This window comes from Kryptolebias marmoratus, linkage group LG11, assembly GCF_001649575.2.
Source record: "Kryptolebias marmoratus isolate JLee-2015 linkage group LG11, ASM164957v2, whole genome shotgun sequence".
Classification (NCBI taxonomy): Eukaryota; Metazoa; Chordata; class Actinopteri; order Cyprinodontiformes; family Rivulidae; genus Kryptolebias; species Kryptolebias marmoratus.
This window is the reverse complement of record NC_051440.1, coordinates 13,268,055-13,280,054: the sequence shown is the minus strand read 5'-3', so window position 1 is coordinate 13,280,054 and position 12,000 is coordinate 13,268,055. Positions and strand designations below refer to the sequence as shown.

Below are 12,000 nucleotides of genomic sequence, written 5' to 3'. Positions count from 1 at the left end.
ATTATTATTATTATTATTATTATTATTATTATTATTATTATTATTATTATTATTATTATTATTATTATTATTATTATTATTATTATTATTATACAAATGTTTTACGCCTATAATACAAATGGCGTCTCTTCCTTCCTCTGCCACACTGACTGAATAATTTCGGACAGGTTGTCATTATTGCTGTGGACAGCTCAGTCAATGAGCAGAACGTGTCCCGTTACCTTCATCAATATTACATCAGTGTCTGTGGTCTGTGGCTGCGCGTGTGCGGGGGACAGAGAAAGAGAGAGAGAGAGAAAGAGGGGGAGAGAGATTAACACAAAACCTTTTGATTGGCTTTCAAAAGGTAAATGTCGGCCGCTTATGGTGCGTTTGGGCTCCACGTTGTTCTTCTGTCTGATCCTTTTCTCTGAGCCCCGGAGGGGTGGGGGTAAAATAAATAAAGAGTGACCCTCACAGCAGATGCTTATTGTCAGAACGCGCGCGGGCCCTATATGAACGTGGGAACCCAGCACGTGATGAAGACCTGAGCGCTGTATTCATCAGCGGACTCCTGCTCCTCCACGCGCACAACAATGTGTGTCTGCGGCCTTGGCGCAAATCCCACTGCAAAAGCCCCTTCGTGCGTAAAGTCAGCAACGCTGCGTTTTTGTTTTTTTTTAATACACAGTTCCCCCTAAAGCAGTTAATTAATAAAAAAAAATCCCCACAGACAATAAAAGTTGGTTTAAATTATTTCAAACATGCAAGATATTGTTTGGAATAAAATACTTCCTTTTTTTGTTTTCGCCTCTTCACATATACAGACCTTCAGGCTACCAGAGGAGCAGAAACACTCACATCAAACCATCTTTATTGGTCATGAATCTATACTTAATGCGGGCTGCTTGCCTGTGTGAGTGGGAGTGCCTTGCTGTAAGTTTTTTTTTTCTCCTTTTTTTTCTTTTGCCGTCACTTGATTGTTGTCGTTGTCGTAGAAGGGGCTGTACTACAGTCTGCCTGCCATGTGGACACCGCTGCTGCTGGTGGCGCAACACAAACCGTCCGCGCGCTGCAGAGAGAGACGGGAGCACGGCGAGCAGGAGAGAGGAGGCGGTGCCGCACCGACAACTGCGACCTGCTCCTGAAGTGAACATCTTCACACCCTCCAACACAGACTTCTGGTTATTTCTGCAGCATTCACTCCGACACATTTGCCTGCGCTGTCAGTGACTTCGGAGGGGAGCTGCGGGCGCGTTTAAAGGTGAGTTTTGCAGACAGACTTCTAATCACAGACACAGTTTGTGTCACATGCAGTTGTTTACTTTTGTCATTAATTTTGTTTTAGCTAATAAGCTCTACAGTCCTTTGAAATTTTAGCAGTTTTTAAGGAACGTGTCCCATTAACAGCGACAATGATCAAGGTCTCAGGCAAACAAAAAGTGAGGCTGTGCGTAAAATGAAAACCTAACAAAAGTCGCTGTATTTTATTATAATCTAAGCTCTAAAAATAGAAATTAAAAAGTCAAGTCGATTAAATTAAAACTGAAGGCCTAGATTTGAAAGACTCTTTTTAAAAAAAAAAAAAAAAAAAAAAAAAAAAACGGATGCTGACCTAAATTAAATGTTCCCGCAGCTTCCAGGTCCCCCCAGGATGGACTCCATACCTGCAGGACGAGACTCGAGCTCCTCGCCAAACTCCAAACAAGAACTTTCCTACCCGAGCGCCAACCTGAAGCCCAACCAGGTGGGAGAGACTGTGCTGTACGGAATACCCATCGTGTCCCTGGTGATAGATGGCCAGGAGAGACTTTGCCTCGCGCAGATTTCGAACACCTTGCTGAAGAACTACAGCTACAACGAGATCCACAACCGGCGCGTGGCGCTGGGCATCACCTGCGTCCAGTGCACCCCCGTGCAGCTGGAGATCCTGCGCAGAGCCGGGGCCATGCCGATCTCCTCCAGGCGCTGCGGGATGATCACCAAACGCGAGGCCGAGAGACTCTGCAAGTCGTTCCTGGGGGCTCACTCGCCTCCCAAACTTCCAGAGAATTTCGCCTTTGACGTGTCCCACGAGTGCGCCTGGGGGAGCCGGGGCAACTTCATCCCGGCCAGGTACAACAGCTCCAGGGCCAAGTGCATCAAGTGCTCCTACTGCAACATGTACTTCTCCCCGAATAAATTCATATTTCACTCGCACCGCACGCCGGAGTCCAAGTACACGCAGCCAGACGCGGCTAATTTTAACTCGTGGAGGCGGCACCTTAAACTGACGGATAAGAGCAGCGCCATGGAAATCCTGCACGCGTGGGAAGACGTGAAGGCCATGTTCAACGGGGGCAGCCGCAAGAGGACGCTGCCAGGCGGCGGGGGCTCCGAGTCCAGCTCTTCCCTGAAACTTCAGGGGCCCAACCGCTCCCGAGAATCGCCCGAGATACCCGCAAAAATCCTCAGCTGCGAAGACACCCGGGGCGCCATGAGCAGCGCGCGCAGCTACCCGGTCATCCCGGTGCCCAGCAAAGGCTTCGGGATGCTCCAGAAGATCCCCCCACCGCTCTTCCCCCATCCGTACGGCTTCCCGGCCTTCGGCCTGTGCCAGAAGAAGGAGGACGGTTTGATGAGCGAGCAGAGCAAAGCGGGCCTGCCGGGCGTCCTGTGGCCCGGCACCAAGGACAGCGCCTACCACTCCTTCCCCATGTTCTGGCCCGCAGCGGGCCCGCTCCCCATGCCCCCCTACCCGCAGGCTGCGCACAAACCCCCGCCGCCGGAGCTGCTGTGTCCCGCCCGCCAGACCGACGTGGACATCTCTGAGAGCAGCGACCGGAGCACCAACACGTCTAAAGACAGCCTGGTGGAAAACGAGCGCTGCTCCAGCACGCAGTCCGCGCGCAACGAGGACGACAAATCCGGGGACGAGGGGAGGCCGGCGGAGGGGGTGAGCTTGCCGTCCCGGAAAATCAGCTACGTGTCCGCGTTCAGACCCGTCATCAAAGACTCAGACTGCATCGCCAAGCTGTACGGCAGCAGGGGCGCGTACGGCGGGGGCCGCCCCGGCTATCTGTCGCCCGACTTTTTGAGCGAGAGCTCCAGCTACCGCTCCGTGTCCCCGTGCGTGGACAGCGAGGGCGAGCCGGACGTGGACGTGGGGACGAACAAGACGCCAGAGGAGCAGGAGGACTCCAGGCCCCTGTCCTCCTCGGTGTGCCCTCGGACCCCTCCCGGCCTGACGCAGGACTCAGACTCCAGAGGGATGGAAGGGGGTCCGGCTGAGTCCCACAAGCCGAGCCTCCATGTGGGCCCGTCCTCTGAACGAGACGCGCAGAGCAAACAGTTATCAGAGCACCACATGCCCGCGCCTTTCACAGAAGTGAGTGACTAACCTGTAATATTTCTCTGAACTTCTCCTCTTCTTTTTCATAGCCCGTTTACACTTTTGAGCAGCTTGTTGTGTCCTTGTGAGTAAATTTGTCATTATTTTTTAACACAACAAACAGCAAAGAAAAACATTCAGCATTAATAATTTGTTTTAATAAAGGGAAAAAATGCATTTCATTTCACTCGAATGTAATTAGTTGATCAAACCTTTGTGCTTTAAGGTTTACACACCGGAGAGAGCTGAGCTGCAACAAAGGAACAGTCCCTATCAGTTCAGACCCAATTACCTGACAGCAGTGCTCACTGCAAATGGTTAGACGCTTTTTAAAATATATTTTTTAAATCAGACACATGCACAAAATCAGTAGGAATAAAAATCAGCAAGAGCCGAGTGGGGAAATGGTTCTGATTTGTTTTTTTGTTTTTTGTTTTTTATCTGAAGATGAGAGCGCAAGTAAAGAGGAGCCGTCTTCCACCGTGGAGGAGACCGAAACCAAATCCTTCAGTGGGCAAAACGGCGAGGAGAACCAGCGAGAGCCGGATGAGGGTAAGATACAGGCAGGTCATTTAGGCTTTTACTAGATCTATCTGAGATTCTGGGATTTTCTTTTATTTCATTTTTTTTTTCAAGTAGACGAATTAAATAAAACTATTGTGTGTGCGCTCAGGCGAGGACGCGCAAACCAGAGCTGTGCCAACACGAAGAGACATCCAAAGTCTGGCAAAAGGTGCGAATGTCTCCTTTTATTATTATTATTATTATTATTATTATTATTATTATTATTATTATTATTATTATTGTAGCACTTTGCGCTGTTTTATGAAGTAAGTTTTATTGTTCTTAGATCAGAGAAATCTTTAAACCCCTCTTTATTCTGTTTGAATAACCTTAAATTAACCTGCACTGCATTTTCTCTCAAATATCAAACTAAATTCATACTTTAAAAATAAAAAAAAATTAAGTCCTCGTTTTGCTGTTTTTATTTTTGACTGCGTGCCCTGAAAGATCTGCTCTGACTTTTTTTATATATATATTTATATTTTTCTTTTTTCACTCTTTCACGTCCTCGTGGTGGCTGTCATTAAAAATAGAAGTGTCCTAGATGGAAGGGGACGTGTTTCCTCCCTCCTCCAACCTTCTCTGTTTCTGTTTTAGAGGAGCTGCAGAAGCAGCTGCTGGAGCAAGTCGAGCTCAGGAAAAAGCTGGAACGGGAATTTCAAAACTTGAAAGGTATAAGATGAATTTGGCGTTCTTTTATTTTCATTACTTTGGTTTTCGGTCAGCAAAACAATGATTCCATAAAGTAGAAAAGGGAGGAAGCTGTTTTTTTTTTCAATTTTATTATTTTTTATTGAAGTGAACACAGCCCCTTTTCCTCGACATGGATGTTGGAGCTCAGCTTCAATTTTGTGATTTTGCCTCAAGAGTGGAAATTTTCAAAGACAAAGAGAATATATATATATATATATATATATATATATATATATATATATATATATATATATACTTTTCCAACAATAACATAAAATCCTGTATTGACGTATTTAAAAAGATGGGAGAAAATTCTTGTTGCACTGGATCTGTTCTAACTAAAAACCTGAAGAGTGATGATATCATGTCAAACACAATCAGCCCTCTTTCAGTTTTCAGGCTTCAATCAGATCTAATTTTATGTTCATATATATTTTTACCTCTCTACCAGAGGTTTTCATATTTCTCTATAATAATAAAACTTCTCAATTGTTCCTCAGCTCTATTTAGAAGAACAGACTCATGAAAAAGGAGGATGTGTTTAATGCAGGACATGATCTCAGGAACCACAGAAGGCTGATATTCTCTAAATCAGTTAAGTGTTAATTATGGTGGAGGTGGGATAGTTTCTAAATTATCAACACCATTTTGTTTAAAACAGGAGGACTTGGTTTTTTAATTTATTTTAAATTCTATTCATCTTATATAAGCTGGTATAACGTGTCAAAAAGAAGAGAAATCTTATAAAAGAGGTCAACACTTTAAAGAGCGCAGATTGTTGAGTTCCAATAAAATCTCCTTGAAAGAAAATTTAATGAGACACCTCTCTATAAAAATTTAATTAATAGTAAAAGTGCTAAACTTTTAACACTGAAAACCCACAAATGTTTCATTTTATTATTATTATTATTATTATTATTATTATTATTATTATTATTATTATTATTATTATCACGTTAAACCCTATAGTTTCTCTGTGATGAACTTCTTTTTTTTATTCCAGCCGCATCTTTTGTCAGTGGAATTTGTCTGCAAATAAACAAATAATAAAGGTTGATAAAGTACTTAAAAAAGCCCTACTAAAACAAGAAAAATGTTTTCTAAAATCATCATAAAATATGTAGGATTTTTGTTGTTGTTATATTATAATGGGTATTTGAAAAAGCTATAATTATTTTTAAAAGGACAGTCCTGCTCCTTGTTTTATTTATCCTGCAGGTCTTTAGAGATAAATGGGATTAAGCTTCATAAACAGATATTTTACATTTATTATAAATGCAAATTACTATTCTATGACTAAAGACCTGAGTATTGTTTTACATTAAACTCAGTGTCAGCTGCTGTTTGGAGCCTCGGTGTGTGGCTTTAGCTTGAGAACAGCGCCCCCTATAGGCGAAAACATCCTCACCTTCCCGTGAAAATCCTACTTTGAGATCAAATTCCTGAGGTGAAAATGAATAGAACAAAGTGTTGTCAGCAGCTGCTAAAAGGATACTGTTGAGGCTGGGATTTTCCAGATGTGTTTATTGAAGAGTCCTTTGTTTATTCGTGTATGTTTGTGTGTTTTACTCTGATGTAAATATACCCGTGTCTCCTGGTCCTCAGATAATTTTCAGGATCAGATGAAAAGGGAGCTCTCCTACAGAGAGGAGATGGTTCAGCAGCTTCACATCGTCAGAGGTGAGACAAATAAAGCAGAGGAAGGGGGGGCTTCTAGCACCACATGAAAAGTTTTGTATTCTTATTATCATGGGTGCATATTTTCACCAGTAAACGACAAGATACGCTCTATTATTCTGATTGGTTTGTTTGTCTCTGCAATGACATGCAAAGACGCCCGAGTAATTTACTCGGATGGAGAAAATTCTTCTTTTTAATGTTAAATGGGTTTAAGCTGATGAAAATTAAAAGCATATCGTGTTTCTTATCACGATGTAATTATAAAGTTATTTGTGATGCATCCCTCTGTCTCTTTTGCACAGACAGACAGAGATAACTGAGAGGTAATTGGATGATTTCTGCACCCAGAGGCTCACAGAAAGACAATTAAACACACATCCAGTCTGCTGTATATAAACACCTTCGACAACTGCATTTCTCTTACAATAACACGTTAATAAATAGGTATAATAGATCGTAATTTTACACCCGTGTCTTTGTACATCATTGATTGCTTTACCTCCTTCTTCATAGAAGCTCACGACGCTTTACACCATTTCTCCTGTAAGATGTTAACTCCCCGCCACTGCACAGGATCCTGCTCCTACAAGTCTCCTCTTCTTCCGCCATGAGCCGGACATGTTTATAGGACAGAGGACACATCTGCTGCTCATGGAAAATAACATTAACAATAATATTATTAATAATAATAGAAAAGAAAACTCAGAGGAGTCGAACTGAACTAACCTGTAATTACTGTAACATTTTGAAAAAATGTGTATTTCCTCCCTCAGTATTTATGAAACCATCTTGGATATACAGTGAAATTTGTTTTTACTGGATTTATGCCATTGTTTATGTTTGTTTGTGGCAAAGTGCAATGACAATGAATGTCCTATATCTTGTGGGTTTAAACAGCGAGTTGCATTGCTTCTTTTCTTCCCCTCCCTATATTATAAATATGTCTGCTGTTTATTTGTTTACTTATTTATTTAGAAAAGTCGCTGACACTGGATGTAATGCACTTTACACGAGTGATTGGAATTACCATAAAAATCCTGCATTGAGTTAGTCCTACAGTGTTATTTCTTTTCTATCAGTCTTTGTTTCTGAAGGCTGCAAAAATGAGTGCAGCTGCCACCTGAAACGGGGAGCGACATGATTCTGTTGACAGTAGCCTATTTGTCTTTGTAACATTTGTTTTCATCGCTAAAGAATAAATCAGTTTATTAAAGAATTTCTTTCTTTTTTTAAATTTTTTTTGTTGTTAATCCAGTCATTATTTCTTTATTTTTCTGTTCTACTTTTAGCAAATCAGAACTGATTGACAGATTTTTTTTCTTAAAATGCTCTTAGCATTAGAAAGATGATATAAAAGTCTGCTTTGGTTTTTAGTGGACAGATTGTTCAGATCAAAGATGGTCTGGAAAAGTCCATTACATGTTCACTCATCTTCAGATGATCAGTCCCGTTTTTCCAACATTATTGCTAGAATATCTAATGTGCTAAACTTTTATATAAACTTACCAAATGGAAATCATAATGGCAATGGCCTGCTAACTGTATCAAATGGATGAATTTATTAGTCAATCAACTAAATAAAACAAAACGTATAAAAACAAAATGAGTGTACACTACTTCCTACACCCCCCACCTAATTATGTGATCATAAGGCTAAACTAAACACTTTAAACAATCTAAATTTCATCCTAAAATTTGAATATTAGTGCTCTCCTGGACAGAACCTGGTATGGCAAGCTGGTTTATCATATAAGAGTTAAGCAGGATTCTTAAAGTAATAGTCTGATGGTTTTGGAAGTGATGCTCTGTCAAATAGTTATCAATAGTTAGTAGCCTAACTTATGAGCAAACATCAGTCATAGAATATGGAGAATGAAGAAAAGGGCAGCCTCAGGAAGTTGACTTTGGCGTAGTAACATGAATGTTGTTTGGTGGCGAAATCATTGCGTGTCTATCAAACGATGTTACGCAAAAGTGTATAGGTTTAATATTAGCTAAGATAGCGTTCTTTCACGCATGTATGCCATTTATGAGAAAGAGCTGCATTATAGGCCTGAAAAAATATATAAAAGTGGCCCTGGTTTGCCTAGCATTTAGCATAGCCTGGAGGAAGACTCCTTTATATTCTGTGACTGATGTCACCACTCATATCAATAATAGCTTTTTAAAAGAACATCAAAACCACCAGAATCTGTTTGACGTGGACACCCATATTTCAGGTATTCAAGTTGAAATAAACATTTTCACTGTTCACAAAGCTGTTCCTCCCATCCAGAATCAACATTTCAGATATCGTAACTAACATTATTTCAAGGAATCTACAATAAAGTTATTATGAGCCACAAGTTTAATTTTAAATAGGCTATTCAAAATGGAAAACAGATATATATATAGATATATCTTATTTTTCAAATATAAAAACTATAACAAGTAATATTTTCATTGGGGATAGCCAATATTCATCAGTAGTTGGTAAATGACTAACAATAGGCCTAATGTAATTAGAAATGTTTACTAAAGACATCCTATAAGAACCTATAGGAAAGTCATTTTACCAGAAACCCACTTTAAAGAAGTGTTAAATATGGTAAACTTAGTTTTCCCTAAATTAATCAGGTGTTGAGAGCTTGACATCTATTTTTTACTGACAGAAATGAGGTCGTCGCTTGGTTTAGTTATATGTTACAACGGCCTGCCACAATCGTGCCCCGCTAATGTCGCTTGTGCTGCAGCAGCGCCCCCTGGTGGGGCGCTGAGCAGAAGAACGCCTCTGTCCCCTGAGGGTGACTGCGCTGCGCCTGCGCACCAAGTGTAACAAGATGGCTGAGAGTGCGGAACTGAAGGTAAAGCAAGTCTTTAGACATTAGCTTGACAAATGAACGTTTCATACAGCCAAAGTCGAATTTCACAGAGCATTATTATCTTTATTTGACAGTAGAAAGCTGAACTGTGTTGTTATGTAAGCATATGGTAGGAAAACCGTGGAGCAGAAGAAACCAGACAACTGTTAGCCTGACTGCTAGCTTGTTAGCATTAGCTTTGTTATTGTTGCCGACGATCCGTTAGAATGTCTCCCGTTCTCATGAGGCTTTTATTGCTTTTACTAGAATTGAAACCAAGAGATTTGCCAGGTCTTTCAACTCAACAGCATCGTAGTGTCAGCTATTTTACATTATTAATTTAATCACCTTATGGACGACAGCCTGTGTTGTAAAAGCGGGCTATGTCTATTCCCTGGAAGCCAAGCGAAGGTTTTTGATTTGCTGTATTGTTTCTGTCTGGGAAATGATTGTCTTTTTTTAAATAACATTATTTATAATGTCGACCGTGTCAGCTGTATCTGTTCAAGCACAGGAAGTACAGTTAAAAAAAGAATGATTTAGTTTTGGTCAAATTACAGTAGCATCAAACAGGCGGTGGTAGCCAGTCCGTTGTCTCCTTTTATTTTAGTTTTTCTTTGCTGATTCTGTTAGTTAGTTGTTAATTGTCACAGAAACCACAGAACTGCCTTTTGATAGCAAATCGTGTTTCTTGTGAACTGTCTTGGAGCTAAGGTAAATGTGTACAATTGGCACTTCGTTGCCGCAAAAGGTTTGGTTGCATTCATGTAAAGGACGTGTTAGTTTAGCGTTTCATGGCAGAAAAATGTCCTTTAAACAAACAATTCTAAGAATTAGGACCATATATTATCAGACCATGTATTATAGTACCAGTTAGATGCCTCACAACATTTTAGGTAGCATCCTTGCAGTGTTTACGTTTAGTGAAATGTAGTTTGTTGATGTTCCAATGAGATTGCATCTAAATTTTAAACTTAGGCCTTTTATTAGTGACATTTAGTTTATATAGTTTGCTTCTTTGCATTATAACTACAACAACGTAATAAAAACAAAAAACAGATTGTTTACTCCATATTGAGAGCACAGATGCAACCTGCCTCTTCTCAACGCATTCTGTTCTTTTCACAGCCCTTTGCACCAAAAAGTTGTTTATATTTTGTAATATCTCTTGCAAATTTTTTACAGACTATTTTGTCAAGTGTAAAATGGAAAGCTCCAATGTTATCTCGTGAAATCTGGTGTTTACAGTAGCAGTTACCCCAAAAAGTCGGACGTTAGGACCAGAAGAAAGTACCTAATGGAATAGAAAGCTGTATATTTTTAGAGATTTCATAGACCTTTTTTCCCCGCTCTTTATTTTTCACCAGCAAATGGTAATGAGCCTTCGAGTTTCTGAGCTCCAAGTGTTGTTGGGCTATGCGGGACGGAATAAACACGGGCGAAAACACGAACTTTTGACCAAAGCTCTCCACCTACTCAAGGCTGGCTGCAGTCCTGCCGTCCAGATGAAGATCAAAGAACTCTACAGACGGCGCTTCCCAACCAAAATGGTTTCGCCGGTGGACCTCGCTCTTCCCGTTGTCCACTCTGCATCCAGTTTGCCCACAGGCCTTGCCCAGCTGGGATTTGACAGCCATGGTTCTCCGTCACCACTGCTGCCTGTTTCTTTACTTGGACCTAAGCATGAGCTGAGTCTGCCTCACCTACCCTCCGCCCTGCACCCTGTACACCCTGACGTCAAGTTGCAGAGATTGCCGTTCTACGATGTACTGGATGAGCTTATTAAGCCGACAAGCCTGGGTGAGTCCGCAGCACCCTGCTCGGCTGCGTGTTCTTGTACATTCCATTGATGCTTTGTAGTTATTAATATTGAAACAAAGGCTTGTGACGCTAGGACCTGAGAATTCCTGTTGTTTCCTTAATGAGAGCCTGTTTTGGTTTCTTTTTTAAAGTTTCAGACAACAGTCAGAGGTTCCAGGAAGCATGTTATGCCTTTGCATTAACACCACAGCAAGTTCAGCAGATCAGCAGTTCAATGTAAGTGGAAACAACTGCCTGGTGCGGACTCTCCAGAAAAAAGGAAACTAGCTGTAAAAATATGTCACTACTACAACTTTTATCTTACATTGAAATGATGCAGTGGATGTGTCTAACTGTTGTTATCAGCCTGACTTGAATTATCTCTTTCTGTTGTTGTTTTAGGGATATATCTGGGACCAAATGTGACTTTGCTGTTCAAGTTCAGTTAAGGTGGGTCTAATATCGGGTGAATGAGGGAGTCTGGTATTAATAACAGCATGTCTGTTTTTAGCTTTTCTCTTTTAAAACAGCCATAAATAGCAGCAGCACTTGAATGTTGCTTCCTCGTTGTTACAGGGTTTTTAACTCAACTCTGCATATTTCATAAATATCCTTTTCTTATTGTAAATTTAAATCTCGACTGAGGTTTTCATTTCAGAGATTATCCCTTTTAGTTAATGGCTCAGAATATTTAAGACCTCTCACCATAATGCTTGATTTTGAATTATGAAACTAAAGATTTGTGCTTGTGTCTAGTTTGATGATTTTGGCTCACACTGAGGAAGAGGTTGGGCACATTCCTAGTAAACCAAACAATATAGTCAAAAGACACTGTCAGAAGAATTAAGATTTAAAACTGTATGGCACCTTACACCTCTCCCTGGGCTGCCACCTTATCGTGGTGGAGGGGTTTGAGTGTCCCAATGATCCCAGGAGCTATGCTGTCAGGGGCTTCATGCCCCTAGTAGGGTCACCCAAGGCAGACAGGTCCTAGGTGAGGGGCCAGACGAAGTGCAGCCCAAAGACCCCTTATGATGAATATAAATATTGGACACAGTGTTCCCTCGCCCGGAC

General features: G+C 41.2%; 2 protein-coding genes across 3 annotated transcripts in view; both read left to right on the top strand.

Moving 5' to 3' along the window:
- The first annotated feature begins 774 nt into the window (after nucleotides 1-774).
- On the top strand, nucleotides 775-7,878 carry skor1b (SKI family transcriptional corepressor 1b). Of its 2 annotated transcripts, none has more exons than XM_017405619.3 (8): nucleotides 775-1,243; nucleotides 1,616-3,346; nucleotides 3,576-3,666; nucleotides 3,797-3,901; nucleotides 4,023-4,082; nucleotides 4,511-4,585; nucleotides 6,212-6,286; nucleotides 6,803-7,878. In XM_017405619.3, exons 2-8 carry the CDS (start codon nucleotides 1,634-1,636, stop codon nucleotides 6,895-6,897), a joined length of 2,214 nt encoding a protein of 737 aa, XP_017261108.1. In that variant the 5' UTR covers nucleotides 775-1,243; nucleotides 1,616-1,633; the 3' UTR covers nucleotides 6,898-7,878. The 2 variants fall into 2 exon arrangements, with proteins under 2 accessions (XP_017261108.1, XP_017261107.1); XM_017405618.3 differs by having other exon boundaries at nucleotides 6,800-7,878.
- Nucleotides 7,879-9,073: 1,195 nt separating this feature from the next.
- Nucleotides 9,074-12,000, top strand: part of pias1b (protein inhibitor of activated STAT, 1b) — an 11,242-nt gene continuing 8,315 nt past the window's right edge. The window contains exons 1-4 of the mRNA XM_017405546.3: nucleotides 9,074-9,129; nucleotides 10,494-10,926; nucleotides 11,079-11,163; nucleotides 11,329-11,376. Coding sequence (XP_017261035.1) covers nucleotides 9,106-9,129; nucleotides 10,494-10,926; nucleotides 11,079-11,163; nucleotides 11,329-11,376 — 590 coding nt within the window. The 5' untranslated portion in view covers nucleotides 9,074-9,105. The remainder of the gene's footprint in view (nucleotides 9,130-10,493; nucleotides 10,927-11,078; nucleotides 11,164-11,328; nucleotides 11,377-12,000) is intronic.

What these genes read in the sequence shown, in the direction of transcription:
- skor1b (XM_017405618.3), top strand. Translation starts at nt 1,634, where the DNA reads ATGGACTCCATACCTGCAGGACGAGACTCGAGCTCCTCGCCAAACTCC. An exon ending in AGCAGTGCTCACTGCAAATG is followed by an intron (nt 3,667 to 3,796) that starts GTTAGACGCTTT and finishes TTTTATCTGAAG; the next exon opens with ATGAGAGCGCAAGTAAAGAG. An exon ending in CATCCAAAGTCTGGCAAAAG is followed by an intron (nt 4,083 to 4,510) that starts GTGCGAATGTCT and finishes TTTCTGTTTTAG; the next exon opens with AGGAGCTGCAGAAGCAGCTG.